A 25,248-nucleotide genomic window follows, 5' to 3' on the forward strand; every position below is an offset into this window, starting at 1 on the left:
AAGTACTATGCTATGAGGTACTTGCCTTCATATATGCAGAATAGATACCTTTGCAATCCTCAACTAAATAATACTTGACACCTATGAGTTTTTAAAAGTAGTAATTACATTCATAAGAAATGTACATTAATTTCATTATAAAATGTATAACACGACACATCAAACTAAACTGTTTGTCAGTAACTCACGATTCTGCTGTAAACGATTCTGTTATATTAATTGCGGATAGAAACATGGTAAGCATGTGTCAGTCCTGCAATACCATATTCAGAATACAGTATTGATTGGTATTTCAGCTGTAACTTACATCCTCTGAACCGTGATCTAAATAAAACATCTATTATAAAGTTTTACATAAAATATGGATTCACTGTATTATGCACTCAAAATTTTAAGTACATTGTCATTTACCAGTCACAAATTAAAATTACAATTTCTAGAATAAAAATGCTTTGAGTGTTTATGAAAATTATATTTTTGGGTGATTCACTCAACTGCTCACTAGGACAGATTTCCAATATCTCAATATGAAATGTACACGTAGTGTGCAGTCAGGCATGGCGAGATTTCAGCATCAGTGTCATAAGGAACATTTCAAGCAGACTTTACAGGGCACCACTGCTGGAGGAAACCCACTTTAAACAGTCTATGCAGGATACTGGCATAAAATAAGATTTAAAGTGGTTTGTGCAGAACACCATCACTGTAGGGAATAATTAAGGTGGTTTCTGCAGGGTACTGACAGAATAGGAAAAGGCCAGGTGGGTAAACTAGCTGTTAACTCAAACATTTGTCAGTCTCTGATGCTAAGGGAAGATTGGAAGAGTTTTCAGTTTTATAAATTGGGCCTTCCTGTGGTCATTCACACATTTTTTTGATCTACAATGCTTCCTAGTACCATTATGGTCCTATAGAGATTGCACAAAATGTTCCCTGCAGCACCAGTACCTTACAGACAGTGCATGAAATGTTCTCTGAAGCACCAGTACCCTACAGACAGTGCATGCAATGTTCCCTGCAGCACCAGTACCCTACAGACAGTGCATGAAATGTTCCCTGCAGTACCAGTAACCTACAGACAGTGCATGAAATGTTCCCTGCAGCACCAGTACCCTACAGTGCATGAAATGTACCCTACAGTGCATGAAATGTTCCCTGCAGCACCAGTACCCTACAGACAGTGCATGAAATGTTCCCTGCAGCACTAGTACCCTACAGACAGTGCATGAAATGTTCCCTGCAGCACCAGTACCCTACAGACAGTGCATGAAATGTTCTCTGCAGCACCAGTACCCTACAGTGCATGAAATGTTCTCTTGCAGCACCAGTACCTTACAGACAGTGCATGAAATTATCCCTGCAGCACCAGTACCTTACAGACAGTGCATGAAATGTTCTCTACAGCACCAGTACCCTACAGACAGTGCATGAAATGTTCTCTACAGCACCAGTACCCTACAAAAAATGAAATGTTCCCTGCAGCACCAATACCCTACAGAAACGGTTTGACATGTCCCCTGTGGACAACTGAATGTTGTGTACACTAATTCCTTCTTTAAACAAAATCATTTTCAACCAGGATATGGCCCTAAACATAACTTTAAAAATATACGATTTTGTTGTACTCAATATGAGGCAATACTGTACTTCATTATTTTCTCATTGCCCAAAATGCTGTGCATATTAGTGGCTTTAGGCACAGGCATAGTATGTGCTAGCTCTATCTAGAAATCCAACATTCTGTTTGTATCTTGTATGTATATACTTTTACCTGAATAAACATTTTATTTTATCTATTTTTATTTTATTGTATAACCCACAGTAACAATGAATTTTATAATTTCTATTAATAAAAACAAATTTAAAATTTGCATAGCTTACACTTTCAATTTAATTTTCATAGTTGTGAAAACTACTTTATAAAATAATCTTTTAATACATTTTAACTGCCACAGCCAGTTAACACAATGTTCACAAAATGCCCATGGGAACTCTGTCAATTAGAAACACCACATCTGTACTACCTAATGTCACTGTTAGTTTGTCTTACACTAGCTAATGTGTCACTGTATTAGTTCACTCTTACACTAGTTATTTGCTCTTAGTTATAAATTTTAAACTACAGTATATCAGGCAGCAATACAAGCTGATCATTCTTCCAAATGAAGAATAATTGAAGGCTCTCGAGTGAAATGTGTTACCAGTATGAATCTTACCTTCATAATGGCTTGTTGGCTCCCGGGTCTGCTGACTCTGCACAAGCTGCTGAGACGCCTTGATTCGCTCCATTTTCTCTTTGATTTTGTTAAGAACTTCCCGCTCTGCTGCCTGCTGCTCGGCTATCTCTTTCTGCATTAATTCTGCTATTAACTCAGCACCCCTTTAGGTTAAGAAGACAATAATTTAAAAACCACATTTAAAACTTGTTTACTCTATACATATAAGAATATTGTATTTTAATTAAGACAGAACACTATCTTTAGTTTTTGCATTAAAGTTAGATCCTGAAGCTGTAAAATACACAAGAAAATGTACAATGTACGGGTACTCTATTATATGTATATATATTTTCTTGTTTTTGAAGTTTGAATTAGGGTGTTGATATTTTGTCTGAAGCTTGACTTCAATAAATCAAGCACTGAATGTAATGACATTTCTGATGGACCACTCGCTAGTTCCCTGCAACTAGCGTACCAGGGAACTAGGCAAGTGGAACTAGCATTACTTTCTATAAGGCAAAGGAAGCTTGGGGATCAGTAAGTAATTCCAGTACCAAGAAAAAACCTAAAAGAATATGTGCATCAAAATAAGTAAAGCTTTAATGAAATTAGTAGCCCTGAGGAAATAATAACAATCATTGTCGCAGGGCTGAAAAGGCATGGAGTCTGAATGCTTTGATCCTCCTGTGCCCTAGAGAGGCTTTTGATAACCAAAATTCCCTTCCCCTTATCTCCAAAGCTTTCCACTCCATATTGAGTGGCAAGACAGTGACTAACTGTAGATGAAAAATGGGAAAGGAAATATTGGAAAAGGAAGCAATAGTTTTAGGTAAAAGTAGGCATATGAAAGGTATGCTTCATAAAAGCAGCCGTGTAAGAATGTGGAAGGAGTCTAGCAATGATAAAATATAGGAGAGTTTGAGTGACAGGGGCAGGGTAATGAAATGTAGAGCTGTGGAGCGGGTGAAGCACAATGCACTAATGATATGGACAAGTTAGAAGGATGCCAAGAATCAGTTTAACTAGAAGGGTGCACTAAAGTGAGATAAGATATCATATGGTAGAGGGAGGCCACGAATAACTTATAAGGGAAGAATGGAGCAATATATCAGAGAAAGGGCATGTATGAGGAGGTGGGGGAAGGCAGAAAACTTGATAGTAAAAGGTTTGTGTGATGAAAGAGGCTCTGAGAAACTACTTCTGTGGCCACAAATATAGGGAGCTCCGGGAGGCAAGTAATGTGTCGGGGCTATAGATACTATATATCTGAAATATTGTTAGAAAGTCAGGAAAACAATAGAAACATTTAATACTAAGTACAATTTAATTGTACATCCACAAGTATTAAGGCAACACAGTTGAAGTGTTACTTAAAGATGGTTTATAGTGACATTACTATTTGAAGTAACAAGAACACCAGAAGTCATAAACCACCAAACACAAAACACACACCTCTAATGGCAATGCTTAATTAAGATAAGTTTAATTTTGACTTATCCCATCTTATATTTAGACACTAGTTATTTTTAAACCAAAGAGTGCCCTGAAAGAAAGTTTCCATTATACTTTAACCGTAATCAAAATAGAAGTTTTGCTGGTGTTACCTAGAGGCTAGTTTGGTCTGAGCCTTCATTTCTGTGACAAGGTGCTGGAAGTAGAAGGAGGAGAATAATCTCCGTTGCATCAAGAGGAATCCGAAGCAGATGCCATCCCACATGAGCCCTGCTTCTGACTTAGGAACTGCACATTGGTCAGCCAAATCTGCAAAAATCCATAACATTCTAATATTTAGCACAGCACTAATATGGATGAAATATTTGTGAAATAATTCTTAAGTAACATGTATACATTTTATAACAAAAATACTAAACTGAATATACTAAATATATATTTTTTAAAGCAAGCAGGGCATAAGTGTATCTCATCAAAGATTTACTTTATCTTGAGCAAAAATACAATTTTATTCCCTTATGTTTCAACTGCTAGAATAATATATCTAGAAATAAAATACAGGTAACTCAACATGCTTGCATTCCAATGACGTGCATTTGTGTCATTCACTACTGTTTGCTTTACTGTCTGATGACACGACTGAGATGCCATCCGACCTAAAATTTCACAAATTTTGCTTCCTTAACCATTCTCGTTGCACTCTTGAATACCACATGTCAAGTACTGAATGAGCAGAGCTTATGGCAACAATACTGGGTACCACATGTCCACTCCACGTGTCCCTTGGCTAGTCATATATCTTCACCAATTTATTTATTCCCAATAACCCATTTAACTGCATTTCACCTGTGATTTATTGAGAGTTTCATTGTTATGTTATTGTAGTAACATTTTGGGCTGTAACTCTGACAGTATATATGAGGCCATAATGGAGCAGAAAAGAACAATTTATCAAATAATTATCAAGATGGTGAAAGGGATGAGCATTAGCACACACATTTGATCTCGGGAGCATTTCTATCCTTCCTAGAAAAGACAGACTAGCATGTAAAATGTGTGCTTTGCTGAAAAATTCAGAAAATGTGTAATTCAAGAGTGATATTGACTCCCTAGTAACCTTATAACCCTCAAGGGCTCTTTCCAAAGATCCTGTGGAACATCCCTGTAGTGTCTTTTGGCAGCACATCACACCTAGCTGTAATGTTCATGATGCTTTCCTTCGGATACACTGGATAACATCCTATCATTAATAACATTACACAAATTATCATACTAACATTAAAGTATGTAGTAAAAATTCATATACTGTAATACAATAATCAACATTAGCCAAAATATCACAAATTTATGGAAGGTGTACTATTGTCAAATGTTATTCTGTATACAGTAACAAATATAAATGCTAGAATAATTATCACAGCTGAAAACATAGGGAGAGATTATCTCATTATAACTCACCTTCTACAATCTTATCATCAGAATCATCTCCAAATTTCTTGACACAGGCTATACCGAAGAGCTGAACAAGCCAGCATACAGTTCTCGGAAAGTGGTGATAGGAAAACACACCCCAGCAGCTGCAATAATGTCTTCACCACGACTACGCCTACATTGTATCCAAGTAAGTAATTCCACCTGTCAAAAATCAAAGCAAGCTATACTATGCTGTAGTTAACACACATTTCTACATTATATTGTAGTTAACATTTAACCCAAAATTTTACTGATATTAATACACAATGCTGTATTTTATATACAATCCTACACTATAGTGTAATTAATATACAGTTCTACATTGTTGTTCCTATTACTGCATTTATCGTACTTATATGAACCATAATTATTATAGTCCTTGAGAAACAAAAATTTGAACTTATAAGCTTATCAACAAAAACATTATTTTGGACAAAATTATTACAATATTATACTGCACAACAGTTCTTGTACATACTTTACACATTTATTTATTACTTTTTATGAGAGATCCTAAACTATTTTAGTCTCCATTCTCTAATATGAAATTTGAATGAAATTAGCATTCTCTAATATGATGCTTGCTTGAGAAGTAAGCATCTCAATATCAACCCATCATAAGTGTTTCCAAAGCATAGAATATCCTTGTAAATTACAAAGATGTTTACTTACCAGGAAATTTGACATTTTATTACAAAATATAACCCAATATTGAGCTGTGTTTTTTTTATAATGTGTTGTATATATAATAAAAATTAAAATCTTTGTCAGCTATCCAGTCACTATTATTTTTATAGTGCTGGTAATGGTAACCAAGTCTTGAATAAGAGGGAGACAAAATGTGTACCCTCGAGTTCTTCACTCCCTCTACCCCCCTTCCCCAATTCATAAAAATGCTAGTCTTTATTGGTACAAGGTCACACAGCCTGTCCTCTCGAGATGTCACAGACAGACAGGAAATGATGCGCCGAATTAACTAACCCTTACCTAACCAACCACCCCCCCCCACTAAGAAAACATGAACTCTTGTGAGCCGCTATGACTTATAATACATCATATTTTGTCTGTTGTGGATTTTGAAGTCAAACTGCAATGCAATTATTCGAGAGGATGGGTTGCACTCAAAGCCTGGCATGAAGTCAGTATCATCCAAAGTGGTTTTGACAATCCACCTTCCTGTCGAGGTCATTAGTTGCATGTTGGCCCATGGGTAAATCCAGGTAAACTCACAAACGAGTTGAGGATCTATTGAGGGGGCCTTACACAGAACCACTAACTCATCACAAAGCATTAGAGATGGTCTAGCAGACTTACAATCTGAGAATGGTAGAGAGTGGTCGAAGATAGAACTCATTCCCTTGCCACAAGAAGATGAAAGCTCCAAGAACATAACCCATGGCGAAGAGAGTAACACGGTTGGTACCTCCAAGGAACATGACGGCCAGAGTCACCCAGTAAGATGTGAAGAAAATCACTACCTTAACCATGTCCAAATAGTTCCTGCAAAAAATTATGGAGCTTACATATACAGTACTGTATGTCTGGGAAGAAAAATTTACAACTTCTATGCTAAAATTTCACCAGTTTTTTTATTATAAATAGATGATGTACAGTATAAATATATGTAGTGTAAATCGGAACAGATAAACAGAAATAAATGTACCGAATGAATACGGGAATATGTAATATAAAATTACAAGATATCGGGAAATTATAACTTTTACAATAGTTAGTTCCAAAAGTCACAGTAAGAATTATACATCAGGAAAATCAGAATAATTTCTATTTTGAATATGGAACAAAATTATTTCAAGAATAGCATTTCTTAGATCCTAATATTTATGGAGATACAAAACAATGTACTGAATGTTCTCTGTGAAATATGTTCAGGGAATATTTTCTCTTTATATATAAGCATCAAGGAGGAGATCTTGCCAAACCTAACAATGATGGTAAGTGATCTTGCCAAACCTAACAATGTGGTAAGTGATCTTGCCAAACATAACCATGAGGTAAGTGATCTTGCCAAACATAACCATGAGGTAAGTGATCTTGCCAAACATTAACCTATGAGGTAAGTGATCTTGCCTAAACATAACCATGAGGTAAATTACCACCTTATGAGACAAGCAAATGGAATTCCAAAGAAAAATGGACATTTGGAGGTCCATGAAACCCATCTCTATTTTACTATTTTAGTCTAAAATGTGTAATACATGAATACACCTGTGTATGGGCTTTCTTGGAATACATCCCTCTTGTATTATTGCTAAGGCTTAATGTGGTAATTTTAGATTCCTTTTTTTTAAGTAATAAAGCATTTTTTTATGATTCAAGTCTCATCAACTTTTCACTTAGCTTATATTAAAATGTTTCGTATGTGAACATGCCAGCTTTACAAACCCATTGTGGAAAGGAACAGAGTTCAGAATAGCAATAAAAGCATGACGTGCAATCCACAATAGCATGGATAATAACATTTCATTCACTTCATTAGACAACAGCTCATACTTTTGAAGCCCTAGATTGAATTTCCGATGACCTAAAAAAATGATGTGTTACAGTAGGTTGTGTACAAGAGAACAATACCTTTTTAAACCCTTACTAAATAGTATTACTTGTGTGTTCTCAAGCCATAGGCTTACTGAAAGTTTTGTGGAAAAATAGCAGTGAAGATAAGAGTGCAGAATGAAAGTATTGACATGCATTCAATTCCCTGTTATTAACGAAGTTAACCAGACTCTTGCATATGGCTCATTACCTACTGAAAGTAATGGATGCTACAGAAAGACACAGCCAAGGAAGTTATTATAGATCATGAGCAATGAAATTTTTCTCTGGAAGAACAATTGAGTGGATGCTGGAGGTTAAGGCTCCGAATTATAAATTATTCTTGTGTTTACAGTAAACTATAATGTGCTTAGAAGTTTAAAAATTATAACTCCATTCACTATAGGAAAGTTGAATATGAATAATAATATAATAAAAGCTACACAACATATAATCGTCTGCATTTTTCATAGTAAAGGCTATACTTTCTGCTATGCATCACTATAGCAGAAGAGTGGGCAGAGGCCAGTCAGTGGAGGGTTCAACAGGAAAGGATGCTGGGTGAAACTACGGAAATACCCACGTCTTGTATTCATTGGACAATCGTAAATGAATAAGCTTATGATTACTTTTGAACTGTGTCACAATAGAAGGACTTATTGGTAGGTCTAGACTTAGAAAAAATGACAAATACTGATATATAACAAGTGTATATAACAAGTAGAACACAAGATAAAACTGTTAGGAAAGAGTGCATGATATATAGATGAATAATAAGATCCCATGAATATACACAGCAGTAACTTGCTAGAGAAGAATATACCAACCATAATCTTACAAAGAGTGTTATGTGCTATAACAGAATGAGGTTGTATCTTATGGCATGCGAGCAGTGGGAGGTGGATAATGTTTGACATACCAGTAAGGAAGGGATTAGGTCTGTTGAAAGCATATTAAGAACTAGTTCTAACTTAATATGCCTTTATTGTCAAAATTTCAAATTAAGAACTATGTAATCACTGTGGGGAAGTTGCAATTTTCATGGATTTACAATATTGATCCTTAAACTAAGGGTAAAGAACTTGGCTCTTGCAAATCACAATGGATTTTCAATGCAAACCTAAGTCAAATTTGTTAGCATTAAGAATTGTTCAAAATGTATGCACATTCATGGCTTTGCTAGAATGGTGACTCCATCACTGTTGTATGTCCCATTTTTTTTTTTTTTTTTTGTAAATCTAATAAGCAAAACTCATGCTACAATTTATATTGCTTCCCACAACAGAATTCACTCTTACTAGCTATCATTCACCATGCAAATGTTATGGTCAGGATTACAGTCCCATGTATTCAAATATCTGCAATTCCAGTGATTAGTACGACTTTGCCTTGAGGAGTCTCATATCACGACAGGCAAAAAACATCACTACAGGGAATATTTAACTGGCACGATGCATGTATGGCAAACCAACTGAGCATACTGTACTGTAATGGAAAAGTTTAGTGTGTACTTACTTCTTGCCACCAGTTTTCCTAAAACAGAGGAATCATGAAATATCAACAGAACTGCACATTAAGACTGAGAGGAGCATTCACTTGTATGACCATTAGTCTTCCAATGATTCATTTATCTTATATTGTTCAAACTATAAGTTTCTCACATATGTGGATCCCAATTTTATCATAAGAATCCATTTGATCAAAAATGTTTTATTTTTAAATTTAGTTATATTTCATAATTTGAAAATAATGTAAACTCCTTTAAGCCTTGAATAATATTGAAGGGATATTTTAACAATAACTTTTGCAAAATATAAATAAAATTATATAAAAAACAAAATTATCTTTCGCTATACATATTACATACTGTACTTTCTTTAAACATGTTACATATATACACACATTACTAACACACACATTACATATACTGTATATATAAAATCACACTACATATACACACACATTGTATATACATTGGCTCTCACTGCAGAAAATGGCAATGCAGTTGTAGGAATTAAGAATCAGAGGAATTAATAATGTTAAACAAAAAAAAGTTTAATATGAAAATATCATATTAAACTCCAGCATGATAGTGGTTATGGGAAGGAGTGTGTGTAAAATAAGGTCTTTTCGGTGTAACAGCTAACGAAGTTTACTATTTCATTATTGACTTCTCCAAGACAACTGCAATACTTGCAACTTTCACTGTTACTCACACACTATTACTGGTAACTGTAATAAGTAGTCACCCCATCTGTACTATTATGATAAAATATTAATACCACAGAACAATCTTTTCATATGTGGTTGTATAAACAGACTACGGGCGTGGCTGGCCTGCATGTTATATGCACTAGCATTAGTGTGTTTTCAGTGCAACTGAAAGCACAGGTAACAGTGTGGTTGCCCTCTACATTAAGGATGCATTAATAGAAGTATGTTCCATAATGGGAAAAGAAAAATATTTCAAAGTAAGACAGGATAGTTGATGTTTGTCTTTCATAAAGTCAGACATACTAAAGAAGAATGTACTCACACTCGGACTGTCTTAATAATATACAGTACTTTACAAAACACCAACCCGACGTAAAATAGTTTCCAATGGACAGCAGCATAGCCCACCTGGAGTAAGTGACAAAATCAGGAATGGGGTTAACCAGGGAAGCTAGATCTTCATGAACAATCTCCCGATTACTGCCACCCTCGTATGATTCTGCGCCATCTGCAAACTCAATCTCAAAGACACGCTGCTGGCAAACGGCAAATATCAGGAGGCAGAAATCAGCTGAAAGAGATAATATGCATTAGTGTTATGATATAACACAATAAGTGTTAGCATTAATAATTGCACAGTCTTGAACAGTATTTTACAGTAATCATTGTCCTAAAAAGTGGAAGTGTGTTTTAATGTATAATTTGTTCTTTACACATATGTGTACAAATACACACATGCAAGTATCTGTACAGACATAGGCCTTGGATTTCAGCAAAGTAAACAAAAGAGCAGAAAAACAGAGGTTCTCTTTTGCAAACAGATCTGGGGACAGTTGGAACAACTTAAGGGAGAAGTGGTGGATGCCATAACCATCAACAGTTTCAATGTTATATCACGGATTAAAGAGGAGACAGGACATCACGAGCATACCTCTTATCTTGTAACTACACTTTGGTGATTACTCTTGCACACACACACAAACACACATCAGATATCTTGAAAATGTGGCTAGGGATCATGTTATCTGACTTGTTTGGCATCTTAAATTACCCTACCTCACACATGTACACATCTGTTTATTCTGACATGCAAGATGACCAAGTCCAGAGATCATTCTGGTAACACTACTGAACCTGTTTCAGTAACAAAATCGTTTAACAGATTTATTTTCATTCTTTAATACAATAGTGCAGGTAAGGGTGAACAAGATACTTCTAAAGCTGGATGATTATCATAATACTTTTTCTTTCTATTTAAGAAAAATAAACTGAGTCAATGTATAAAGCACTTCCAGAGTATTGTAGAATAATTAGCTTTTTCTCTACAATAAGATCCATTCATTAGAATCATAAATGGTTGCAGAAGACAACATTCTGTTAACCAAATCAAATCAAAAGTTCAACTTACTGACAATCTTGTAAGACTCGGGTGCCTTGACAAAGTCTGGGAAGAAGAGCCACTCGCGTAGCTCTGCGTTCATTTCACCAACCCATGGATAGTCTGAAGATTGTAAAACACAAGTATCATAACCTATAGTATGTCAGATTTGCATTAATATTAACAGGAAACATAGCAGTTAGCTTTGTTGGTACTGGCACAAATTAATTAAGTTCAGTTTAAGATGGATTTGTGAAAACAGGATTTGTATTATCCTGTTTTGTAAGGCAATTATAATTTTGTATTAGGAACAATGACAAACTCATGACTGAGATCTACAGGAAACCTACACAATGGAGCAAACATGTTGACATTAAACCCTTCCAGATCATTATGCAACAATAACTGCCATAATTACCCATGACAGATCACAAGGTCGTCATTTTTCACATCTCCAGTACAGTACATGGGTGTTTTACTACGGCACTTTATTATGTAAGTACTTTTATTACATTAATTGTCTAACAATGTAAGTTGATGTGTGTGGTAATAAAGGTTGTAGAGCTCTGATAATGATTTTAACGTAAGTAAGCATGCTACGAGGAGTGCAAGTAATGTGCACTAAGGTCAATACCCAAGATAATGAGGTCAAAGACCTAACACATTTTACCTGAGGGTCACTAACACTAATGGCCCTCAGATTAAACATACTTGATAAGGAGAACACATTCTCCATGTGTGGTGGGTATAACAAGAACACTTATTATTTAGCTTTACATCTACCAGAAAATATAATACCTGTATAGCTATTCTTTGGCTGTAAGTACTAAAGGAAAAGTCTATGCTATAGTACATAAACAAAGCTGGACAAATATATGTACAAATCATTATATACAACAAATGAACAAAATATTATATGAAATAATCTGATTAAAATTAGGCTTTTTTCTCACCTGTGCAAATACCAGGTGGGATCCCAACACACATAAGATACTGAATGGGTATCAATACAGTAATAAAAATGACAAAAGCCTTCCAAACACGTGCAATGTCCTTCCTCTGTCGATTGTAAAAGTAGCAGAGCCACCCGGCATAAATGAGCGAGTAGACGTCCAACCGCGTGCCAATTACAGCCACTAGGCTCATTAGGCAAACCTAGGAGAATTAAAAGAAAATTCTATATATTTTTTTTAGAACATAAGAATATAGGAAACTGCAGAATGCCTATTGGCCTAAGTGAGGCCACTCACATATATATATCAAGTCAACACGAGAAACAATTTAGCAGTATCTTTCATAAATCTACAACCCTATTTTCAAATCAATATTTACCCAGGTGATAGTCACAATACGTGGCTGAAGAGTTGACACCCAACCCCCACATTTGAAAAAGGTCCGAGTTAGGCTTGGACCGAAAATGTTTCAGTCCGAGCTTAACGGACCGAAACATCACCTGTTCTTCATTTTCAAATGTGGGAGTTGGGTATCTATATTTACCCAGATCTTGCCCAGTTTACCTGATTTACCCCAGGGCCACTATCCCTAGTGGCCTCGACAAGTACAGGAAGCCAGCGGCTTGTCGAAGGTCTCCCCCCCCCCCATTTGCCTTGATCTCTTCCAGGTATATTTTAAAACAACACAGTTTTGGCATTTATGGCTTCGGGGGTAGGCGGTTCCTTGGGTTAATAACCCTGAGAGTAAAAAAGCATCTCCTGTTCTCAGTCCTACATTGTGGCTTGTTGAGCTTGAAACTGTTACTCCTTGTTTCTGTTACATCTTTTCTGAATCTAAACTCTAAAAATCGATGTCCATTGTTTTGTATTAATTGTGTTTTGATATATTTAGAACCCTATTAATATTTCCCTTGTTATACCCTTACACACATTTGTATACTTTAATCATGTTCCCAAGTACTAGCTGCCATTCTAGAGAATGTGAAGATAATTAATCTCTTCATAAGGAAGCTAATCTTGATATTACCTCTCCTCCTTCAAGTGAATTTTATGCGCAGCATTCTAAAATACTCTTCCCAGAGGCATAACAATGGTGAAGAACATTATATGTTTAATTACATTACTACCAATACTGTAACACTTGGATATTGATTTTGGTATCCTCTATACACACAGATTTTTTGGCCTGTGATCCCTATTAATCATAACTCCCAGATGTTTCTGCATTCAGATTTGATAATCTTATAACTGTTCAGCTGATAATCTGTAGCTATTATTATATTCTAGGCTAAGAGCCATATATTTGTAAACAAACTGCATCTGCCAGTCACTCATCGAAATTATTAGTTAAAAGTTACAAGTTGTCCTATAAACATGTCGATTCCTTATCCGAATTTATTTACCCTTCCATCAGACTGTCATCAGCAAACTTTCCATTCTTGATGTTTATTCCTATGCCCAAGTCATTTATCTATTTGTAAAGAGTGCCTAAAAAGAATGAGGATGGAAATAATTTAGCAAATGTACTTGAACAAATACAAGACAAAATTAATCTTTCAAGATTCTATACAAGATAATTAGAACACTTAAGAATTAAGCCAAAATTAGTACATGATTTAATAACAAGCCCTTACCTCAACACCAAACTTGTAGAAACCATAGTTTAGGAGAAACTTTGTGCACTCTGAAATACCATCATCAGCCACCGCTCTTGTGATGTTTGAGAAAAGAACACCAGGTGGTGGAGGTGGAAGTCCGGTCAGTTTACGCTGATACTCTTGCCTGATGACAACCACCGCTTGCACTGTTATCACAACGATGATACCTGCACAGCACAATTCGTGTAGTTATCTTACTCCAAGGACATAAAACACTTCCCTATCAGTACTTACTGATACTTAAAGTACATTATCAATCACTTACTGAAGTATGATAAAAATTTAAAGGGCAAAGAATGTAAATATTTATAGGCAAAATTGTGTGTGTGCATGTTGACAGAGCATTGCTGCAAGCAGCAGCATATTTATTTTGCACCCCCAGTATGTAGTGGTCAGAGCAGTCACTTCACAACGGAAAAATCACGGGTTTGATTCCTGTGGCAAGATGGAAACATCTTAGCACATTTACCTTTATCTAAAGTCTCCGAGTAGTAAGTAGGTACCCAAGAGTTAGGCAAGTGTTGTCAGTTGCCTAGTAACCTACAACAGTCGACTAACAACCAAGTACTTACAGTATTTACAGCTAGGTGAATAGAGGCAGTGAGTGTAGGGAAACATGCTTAGCTTTCACTAGTGATATACAGTAGTACTTTATACAAAGCTCTTTTCCACTTATCTCTAATTGAATTTTCATATACAGTGCAAAATTAGAGTTCATCATCAGACAGGAAACCTATTGTAGGAGACTTTTTACGGTAGCTGTATGTCTCGGTGTGCACTATCAACAGAATGAAAAATATAATGACACTGGGAATAATGAAGTGTCTTTAAAAATAAAAATATTGGTAATAATTTTTATTTAAAAATACACTCATGATGATACTGTACTGTGATTAAATAATTGTTAAAGAATATGTACATTTAATAAAGTTACTAATACACAAAGCATTTTGGCTGGTTATTCAGCTGAACATGTTCTGTGTCCACCTCCATTTGTACTACAACACACACACACACACACACACACACACACACACACACACACACAACTGTACTGAAGTTTATGATAACTTACCTATGTAGCCTTTAAGATACTTTGATAGACTAGGAACCTTGCTAAGGCCCAGCCATGCTGCATTGTTTGCCGTCTCATTCAGGGGATAAGGCGTCCGCGTGAGGTTATCATGCAGCTCATAAATTAGATGAAGGCATAAAACTTAATATAAACTATGAATTTTGTATCACAATTGTTAAACATGTTGATATAATTCATTATCATAAATGAATAAAAAGATTGTTCAGGGTCAAAATATATGAAAATACACAATACAGTAATATTAAATTAAAACTCAAGACCCAAAATTATAAATGGCAAATATTGATAATAAATGGTGTTCAAATACCACAATAATGCATCAAGTGCACAATTCATCTATACATAAAGAAATTATAATTTAATATTGTTTCAAAAAGTAAAACCATTGATTATAACTTACTGAACAGTTGGCAGCCCATCCTTCGGGATCTATGTAATCAATCTGGTATATCATCCTGACAATAAGGAGAAGAGAGGACAGGACGACACAGGTGCGGCAAATACCAATCTGAATCCTCTCGGGGCATGGCACTGCTACTGTGGCAAGCACAGCAAAGGCCCAGTGAAGAGCACAAACCTGAAAAGTATATCGTCTATAACTATTCTATAGTCTATATGGTAGGGCAACTGTGCAGTATAACATGAAACATATATAGCTATTCCACACCACAACGACCAAGATATGAACATATGCAACGTTCACATTAAACTGCTTTAAACTTCAAATACGGGGATGAGGAGGTAGAGTTCAGTCCCTATACACACAGATGAGCACATTTAAGCTAAAACAGCCTCTATAATAAATTGTATTCATTAGCAATGATGCAAGCTGGACAATGTGCCCTGCATGTACACACACACACACAAAATACACAAGCTGAGGAAATAAAGACATAAGGGTAGGTACACCAGTTAATTAATGAATAAAAGGCTGGGTTGAGGAGTTAGAGCTCACTCCCCTTTAAGCACAATAAGACGAGTGCAGCACCCATCCCCGATTAAACAGCTTGAACTAAGTGGAATTTTAAATAAAGTATATCTCATGATGCTGGAGGAGTAATGCACTAACAGGATATTGTAGAAGGTGCTTAGAGAAATGAATAAAGTAGATATAACTGAAATCAGAATGAGTATGCAAAAAGGGTTGTTGAGCATCACAGTCAGAAAATGAGAGCAAAAATTCTTTAGTGCAAGGGAGTGAAAGGCACTAGAATAGCAAGTAGCAGAGGCCAATCCTTTATAAGAGACAAGTGCACATATGGTAAGAACTTTGGTGGTTGGAATTTTATCTCACACACAATCCCCATCTCCCACTTCATGCTTATTATAAATTATTTGTAAATACATAGGCACTAACATCATAGCAAGCAAGCATTATGACAGAACCGAGGACGATCTTCATTAAATGCAATTCCAGGAAGCGCCAGCCTAGCTCCATTGCTGCAGCCATGGTGTCTTGTATCCGAGCCAGTGCTTTCTGTCCATAGTATTCCAACACAGCTGAAACAATATAACCAAGGAGAAAATATTCAAAGCACTTAACAGCTATTTACAAGACAGTACTGTATATGATGTATAGAGACTTCAGATGCACAGCAATTTCCCATCATGGGGTTCTTTTTATTAAGTACAAGTTATGTGCCATTCCCAGCAAGCTAAGAACAGATTAACCTTCTGTGGCTCCCAACAGATCTGCAAGTCTCCACTTGAAATTTTGTTGTAAAGTACTGTGTATAAATATATCTTTCAAAGCATTTGTTATTTAAAAACTGTAGCATCATAATAAATATCTAAGGACTCCTTTGAAGCATATCATGATGTGTGCACTAAATTTTGCTTTAGTTGCTCTGGTCCCTGAAAAGTACTGTACGAGCCCTGAGCCATGGAACCATTGCAGCCCTTGTTAACCTGGCACTGGGTAAACATATGAATAATGTCTTTAAAACTTAAATTACCAAATAATTTAAGAGCTTTCTACTTCAGAAAAATAATCAACAGGCTAGATAGTATCAGATACCAATTGAAGCACTGTTGTACGGAAAAACTTTTCTCAATAGTAGTATTTTCTCTGGCTAGCCTCACACTAAAAAAAACATTCAGTAGTCTACAGTGTACTACATTTTCTAAACCTACACAATGAAATTTTATTAAATACAATTTTCTAATTTTTTGTTTTCATTTCTTGATATATATTTTACTTTCATTAGCTCTAGCTCTTCTACCACTTGTGCTTTGCTATCCATCTACCCATTTTTCCATCTGTGTATTATCATTTTTAATATCTTCTCCCACTTGCATGTGCTCGCAAAAAGCAATCGATATTATTTCTCACTGCTAGCTAGAAAGACACGCACAGTATTTGCATGTAAAGCTCTTTCAACAAGATTTATATCAGGTGCTACTTGACTGAAGGGGATTCCATTTATTTTCATACATGTACATACTAGAGTACCAGTGGTAGCCTCTTCTATTTTATATACAGCACTGGGCGGAAAAGAAACTAGTATTGCACAAATTGTGGGCAAATTTAATCATATGTTGTCAATTATGAAATGTCAATAACAAGTTCTTCTCACCTTTGATATCATCAAGTGTACAAGAGTCTAAAAGATTTGGATGGTTGGGACTGGGCACCTTTGTCTCTTTTTTGGCTGCTTCCTTAATGATGGGCTGATCTTGTCTGAAATAGTTATATCAAGAGTCATACAAAATTCAAGGGATATAATAACATATATAAGAATATGAATTACTGTATGTAAATACTATCCCTTTTTAAGGCAGAATGAGCAAGAACTAAATCATATTAGATAGAAAATTAAATAAAAGCATATTTAATCTTTTACTGCATTGAATGAAGCAAATCTAGATCAATTCAATGAAAATTTCCAACTTAAGTATGCCTACTTTAAGTTGCTTACTTTATATGCAATATTTCTGGCGATATTTTGTGCATATATATATATATACATATGTATGTATACATGCATGCATGTATCTTTGTATGTGTAACTTGTATGATTTTGGGTGACAACATTCAAAGAGAATGGTGGGTTTTTTATGTTTATTTAAAAGGCTTGGTTATATCACAGTTATGTGACGTGTTGTGATAGGTTGATGCGAGGATGCTTGTTATATGCTGCTGGCAGATTCAGGTAGGACGTAATGCTAAAAGTTGGAGACAGGAACATCTGTGAGGCCTGGAGCTGAGAGCAGAGAGCTTGAGTGAGGCAATTGGCAGATAACTTGGAGGGGGGCAAGAGCAAAGAGCTTGAATGAGGGTAGGATTGGAGAGTTCAGATAGGTGTCAGAGCAGGTAGCTCGACTTAGGCTGAGAGTGGCTATCTGCTGTGAAGCAAGGCTTGCGGCATCGGAGAGAGAGAATTAGAACTCTACTTCTCATGTGTCACATCATAAGCTGATGAATATTGGTGGTATTGGAGGAGATCTACAGTATATCCTGAGCACTTGTCACTTGACTACTATTGGAGTTAGACTGTTGATGCTATGTTCCCGATTGGCTTATATCCATGCTTCATCTGACTGTGTTGGACACAGTTTGTTTCAGCCAAGTTGATCATCATTTAGCCTGGTGGGGAAACTCGCTGGTTACTTTTGGCATTCCTAAGCAAGTCATGGAAACATTGGAGAACATGTATTAATGTAATTACAGATGTCATTAATGGTTAGTTAATATGATTGCAAGTGTCACTAGTGATTTTGGTGATAAGTAGCTGGCACATTAGAGATAATTAATGTTGTATGCATATATGCACGTCCCCGTGGAACAGCAGTAAAACACTTGCCCAGAGCTTCGCAAGCGATTTAGCCTGGGTTCGTATCCTGGCTAAGGAGAATTGATTATGCACCAATTCTTAGCTGTACACTTCTGTTTCCCCAGTCAGGAAATGGGTACCTAATTGTTGAACGATTTGGTGGGTTGTATTCAAGGGTAAATCAGGATTAAGGACCTGCTCAAAATGCTATGCAGGCTGAACAACAATAAACAATAAATAAACAATAAACAACAATATTGTTTTCAACAATAAAGCTGAAGCAGCTTAACTGTTGAAAACCTGAGACACAATTGTAAAGTGGAAACCACACAAGTGAAACAAACACTATAGTAAGAGACCCCTTTGGTGAGAAAGTCTTAATTAAGACTAGTGTGTTTCTTAAATATTCCAGTTGACTAATTATGCGAATGCCAGGCAGCAAACTAAGCATCTCTAAGGGAATATAAAATGACTTAACAGATTTGTGTGTGTCATGTTGAGCAAATGTCTCGGGTGGATTGAATCTTGCTGTGTAGGGGGAGACAACACAATTTGAAATGGAATGAGTCCTTCTGGGACATTAAGTTACTCAGAGCCTGACACAATGACTGTATCCTAAGAAGGTTCAGAGCCATGGCATAGAGAAGCTACTGAGGAGCCTTGCTTAAGAAGTCTCAATAAATGAGTAGGCTGATTGGGAAGACTCACATTTTCTCGATATCAGAGAGCTCAAGGAAGTCCTTGTGGAAATAGTGAACCTGGATGATAGTGACGATCACAAAGAAGGTGGGAGTCATGAGTTTGATAAAGAGACGGCCAGTGTCGTAAACCTGGGAAGAAAAAAGTCATTTATAAATCACAGTTGATCAAATAAGATTTGTCTGGTCCCCTATACCAAATAGGTATAGAGGACTCAATATATAACTCAATATAAACATTATTATGAAATATTGTATTTTTATATAAAAATATCCAGACTATCTAATGATACAAACTATATCTCTAATTCTCCCTCTTTCACTTTATGCTTGCATGTACGGTAGTGTACATATATTCCCTCTATCCTAAAGGGAGACGGAATAATTTTCTACTGTCGAGGATAGGAAGCCTGTTAGGCTTATTGAGGTCCCCTAGGATAACAACTGACTTTTCCCAAGATACAACCCACAACAGTTTATTAGCTCCTGGGTACTTATTTACTGCAAGGTAAACTGAGGCAATAGGTGAAGGAAAGCATGCCAAAATGTCTCCATGTTCAGGAATCAGGCCTGGGACATTTGGTTGTATACTGACATTTCTGACAACTTCCTACATGTGTGTGTGGGTTAGTCAATTGTTTGCATGGAGGCGTGTAATGATGAGTGGGAGAGGAGGTATTTTTATTGTGTGAGTAGGTCAGCAGGTTATTGGAATATGGGGGGTAGGTAGGTAGGTTGGAATGTGGTAGTGTGGATGCTGTGTTCTTGCCTAAATGTACTTGTAATGGCTCTTCTCTCACTTTTATTATAATTTTTACATAAAAAGTTGTGTATTTGAGTTAGAGTAACAATTTTTTTTCAACTAATCCATTTTATTTTTTGTTTATAATTTTTACACGTTTTCTTTACTCTAACTTGTCTGCATCTCTAGACCTGTCACACCATCCTCCCCCTCAACCCACACCCCTGACCATTCATGCTCCCACCACCTGCCCCCCCCCCCCCACCCTTCTCCACATACCACCTATGTCCCTTACTCACACACTCACCTACCACTTGCCCATCCAATTCATAACCTCACCCATCATCTTATATCAATCACCCACACACTATAAGCTTACAACCTAATTTGATTACTAGTCAGGGAAAGACATTTTAGCATATTTCCTTACACCTGATACTCAATATAAATCTCACCTAGCAGTAAATAAGTATCCGAAAATTAGGCAACTATTGTGGGTTGCATCCTGAGGAGAGTCGGTCATTGACATAGGATGACCTCAATAAGCCTTACAGGCATCTCTTCTAAAATACAGTAATAATAATAAAAAAAGAGATTCCTTGACAGCATAATGCATCACCAGTGAGAGCCAGGCATTAGCAGATTTAAAACCAATTGCAGTGTGCATTAAATCCTTTCATGTGTAACTTATAATACTGTATAGCCAACTGTCCTAAATACTTTTAATTTATACCAACCAGAATAATACAAATTACCTCACTGACCAATTACCACATGGCCAGCCTGAGGTCTGCCTGTAAGAACAAAGAAAGCTCTTAAAATGAGCTACAGGTAAGTCCTCATACCTCAAGACCCACATCATTCTGAAGTTGGATGGGGATGCCAGTGTAGTTTTGCCAATACTCTGGGAAGTTGTCAAATTGGTAAGTGTATGTGAGCACTAACACCAGCATCTGGTAGATGATGACCGTGAGCCAAAATCCATAAAGGAAATTGCGCCACGCAGAGTACGATAACTGAAAAGACAATTCTTGTTTATGAAAAATTGCTATATATATCATAAAAGTTCTGTGTGATTGTATTAAATAACTATTCTTGAAAACAAGTGATATTATATAAAACATCCATACACACCTGGAAGGTGATGGTGAAAATGAGGAACAGAACCATATACATGATCCTGAAAATCACAACCTCAGAGCCTTGGATACCAAAGACGAAGAGCATAATCGCAACAACCCAAATCCAAAATTTGACCAGAAGACTTCGTACCCATTGCCCTAATCGCTGCATTACTGGTGATCCCATGGAATTATCTGTTTGGAGAAAACACAACATGAGACCATGGATAACTATTAATGCTTTACTTAAAATCTCATCACAAGCAGTGAAAGATAAACAGGAGTTTGAGCAACACAAAGCCAAATATTTCATGTCCAATTAATATAGCATATAAAATCTGATCCTTTGATTTTTAACCAATGTGAAGGTATTTAAGGCCCAGCAGATGTGCCAACAATACTATTTAGGGTAATTCCTTAAGTTGAGAACTTTAAAGTACTTGTACAACAATAGTATTGTCATTGCAATAATGAAAAGTGTCAAGATGCTTGTTTTCCAATGTATTCCTGGCAAATTATGCTTACGTTATATCATCATTCTGCACCACCTTGACTTTATAATAGCTTATAACCAATATTTGACATTTGTATAACAAATTTATACTGCAGAATTTAAGCAGAAGGAAATACATTAATGTCTGGCTCTGCTGGCCTGTATTTAACATATTTAACAAAATAATTTGCATGTAATTTGTAATTGTTATGGTAATGGTTATAATTAGAGTACTGACCATGAGCAGAATTAACAAGTGTGGTGACGGGTTGGCCAGTGGTGGTGGTGCTCACAGCCACAGTGAAGGGCTGTAAAGCTGCTGCTGTAGACATCTCTCGCTTGGTGACTTCAATCACTTCTTTCACATACTGACGTAATGTGATCCAGAACATTGTTGTGTACAGCACCTACAATAAAAATAAGCTTTTTAGTTATTTGAAAAACTCCTTTTCTGAGCGTATTTGGTTTCTGCCTAAATTGAGATCTGCTATGTTTGAAGACAGGATTATGCTACAGTTAGTTAGGACAACACACTGGCACCAAAGGCAAAAGGAGCCTTTCAAATGGTAACTACAGCATCATAATAGGTTATAATAGGTCACACAAAAACACATGCCAGCCCAAAATGAGCCAGCATGGGATGCTGTGGTGGATATATTGCTAAAGTGTGAGTGTTGGTTTTAAGTGATGCACCACTACACTACATGGTGTGGGAGACATGGTTTCCCATTGTCAGGGACAGGAACCCTGTAGTTAGGCTTGTCGAGGTCTCTATAGGTCAACTACTGACCCCTCCTCAGGATGCAACCCCACAATAATTACCTAATCCACAGGTACCCATTTACTGCTAGGTGAACCGACACATCAGACGAAAGTAAACAACCCCAATCGTCTCTGTCCAACAGAGGGACTCAAACCTGGGACCCTCAGCTGTGAGTCAACAATGTAGATTACTGTCCCTACAGGCATGTGCTGGTTCTACAGGATGCTGGAATATTTAGTGGAGATGGCATATGGCGAGATGTCTTTTTTGATACATTCTATTTTTATTTCTAAGTCTATTTCTTCTGAGTAAATGCTTCCCCCACCCTAAAAAATGGGAAATGGAGTACAGTAGTGATTATAGCAACAACTTATTATATCATATATCACAAACAATATGAATTTTTGTTAATAAGGTATTTTCACATTCCATTAAAGGTGATAACAAGGGAAATGTAAAAAATCTGTTTATGAAGACAAAGAGAAAGTAGATAAGAAAAAAACAAAACAAAAGCTGGACATTCACTTTAACCAGCAGTGGCTTGCATGGCAGGTATCGATACTTCACAAGTCCAATTTGACCAAGATTTACAGCTTCCACTTGGCTAGGCAGTTCGTCGTCTGTCAGGTCCATGCAATAAATATATTGAAGAACCAACAACAGCTGTAAGATAATGAAAGAAATACTTAAGCTATAAGCATACTCTATAAACAAAAAAATTGCCATCATGTTCCCCTACAATTATTACATTATATATTAAGCAAGACAGAGCTGACCACTGAACTATAAACCACTATCATTGCCAGTGTGGTGGAATATACAGTATATATATACTGTATATAGAAATAATAATAAAATGGCCTTTTCACTTTAGGACATGCAGATTATATACAGTACACTATATATTTTATTTACTTTTTTATACATCACTGAAATTTTACAAGAACTGGTTGGGCTTTTACTCAAGTTCCACACAAGTGTGTTCTGCAAATTGGAGCACATAGGAGAGTAATGAGAACGTTTCTAATATGGACAGAAAAATTTATAATTGGTAGAGAGCTGAAAGCAGTAATTAAAGGCAATCAATTAGACAGAAGGAACGTCACCTTCTGTGTCCCGCAGGGCTCGGTACTAGCCCGGTAATATTCATAGTATACATAAATGAACTGACGGTAGGGATTACCCAAGCAACCAGAAAGAACAAATTACCTAAATGACTGCTCTAGTCTTCTAAATGACTTAGACAATAGCTTCATGAGGTACTACATAGCTAATGGAATCTAATGTGAACAAATCTCACAAACCACACAAATATTTGAGTCTCATTGAATTATCTTTACCTAATCTCAGTCATCCAGTCAGATAATAAAACTATAATAATATATTAGCACACTACTTTAAAAAATTTTATTTGGTATTACTTGTGTATTTGAACAGACTACTGACCTCAGCATATACAACAAGAAATGGGGAACATCGTAGCATAGCAGCACGCTGGTTAGGAATCATCCACAGCACGCAAGCCCACAAAAGCAGCACAAATGTCAACCAGCTGTGATAAGTTATACTCCATGCCTGTTCCAGAATAAAATAAATATTACTGATGACTTGTATTTCTTTATATAAGAGCTGAAAAGCTTAAATTGGCTCTTATAACATGCTCAGTAAATAATCACAAAATATATAGGAAATAATAATTGTTATACATGTAGCTATGAAATGCAATATTAAATATAACACTATATAGTACCCCATACCATGGAACTGTGTTTGGCAGCGAACAGATTTTCCATACCCGTGGATGTTGCATGATGATGAATAGACAGTACTGAATGTAAAAGCCTGGGGCAAATAGACAGTACTGAATGTAAAAGCCAAAGGCAATTTTAATTCCTCTAATATTTTGTAAACAGTGGAAATTTGCCTACTCTGAGTGCAAAGACTAACAGTTCAATCTGTGTAAGGATAACATGTCCCACATTTGGTTGGCCATTTCTGAATTTGTTTATTTTATGCCAAGCCGGTGGGCATATTACGGTGCAGAAATTACCGTAGCTGAAGCCAAATGTAAACTAATTGTAAACTAATAAAAAGTTAAATTAAACTAATAATGAGGCAGCACACTCAACAGTAGTATGCTGCCTCATTAGAGAGAAACCCAGAACTGTTGTGCTGTTAAGGAAGAGCAGGGATGGTTTCAGATAACGAGTCTCTTGAAAATAAAAACCAATGAGATCTGCAACCTCCATATTGTCAGTGTGCATGCTGTTATGTCAGCTTCACTGAAGATGGTGGCTCTTGGGTAAATATGAAATAATTATATTCTAGAGTTCCTATATAGAAAGCAACAGTCACCTACAGTACTTACATTTAGCCAAACCCCGATCATTAATCACATATCCGTATTTTAAACATTGTAGTTTCTTTTGCACGCTCATTTAACCATTCTCCTCTTGTACTATTCCAAATCTACACAAACTTTTCCTATGAATTTTGACTTGTGTATATGGATGACCAAGTTTGTCCTTTCTCAAAACATCCATCACTTCTCTCATTTACACATATTGCATTCCATGGAATGTATCACGTACTGTATATGTATTTAGCAATTCAAACAATAAATCTTTTGTATACAATGTATTATTATATTATATATTATATATTA

The 25,248-nt window shown here is 36.1% G+C and overlaps 1 protein-coding gene across 1 annotated transcript in view; it reads right to left on the reverse strand.

Annotated features, from left to right (window-relative positions):
- The window catches only part of LOC123769848 (piezo-type mechanosensitive ion channel component), a 113,792-nt gene that overhangs the window by 42,291 nt on the left and 46,253 nt on the right, over positions 1 to 25,248 (reverse strand). The window contains 19 exon segments of the mRNA XM_069301244.1: positions 2,217 to 2,380; positions 3,824 to 3,980; positions 5,130 to 5,208; positions 5,210 to 5,306; positions 6,459 to 6,644; positions 10,317 to 10,479; positions 11,317 to 11,409; positions 12,240 to 12,441; positions 13,874 to 14,064; positions 14,973 to 15,087; positions 15,394 to 15,570; positions 16,351 to 16,493; positions 17,570 to 17,673; positions 19,475 to 19,596; positions 21,052 to 21,222; positions 21,341 to 21,522; positions 22,059 to 22,227; positions 23,109 to 23,246; positions 24,030 to 24,158. Of these exon segments, the coding sequence (XP_069157345.1) occupies positions 2,217 to 2,380; positions 3,824 to 3,980; positions 5,130 to 5,208; positions 5,210 to 5,306; positions 6,459 to 6,644; positions 10,317 to 10,479; positions 11,317 to 11,409; positions 12,240 to 12,441; positions 13,874 to 14,064; positions 14,973 to 15,087; positions 15,394 to 15,570; positions 16,351 to 16,493; positions 17,570 to 17,673; positions 19,475 to 19,596; positions 21,052 to 21,222; positions 21,341 to 21,522; positions 22,059 to 22,227; positions 23,109 to 23,246; positions 24,030 to 24,158 (2,782 nt within the window).

The sequence above is a fragment of the Procambarus clarkii genome, chromosome 45 (genome assembly GCF_040958095.1).
Source record: "Procambarus clarkii isolate CNS0578487 chromosome 45, FALCON_Pclarkii_2.0, whole genome shotgun sequence".
NCBI lineage: Eukaryota > Metazoa > Arthropoda > Malacostraca > Decapoda > Cambaridae > Procambarus > Procambarus clarkii.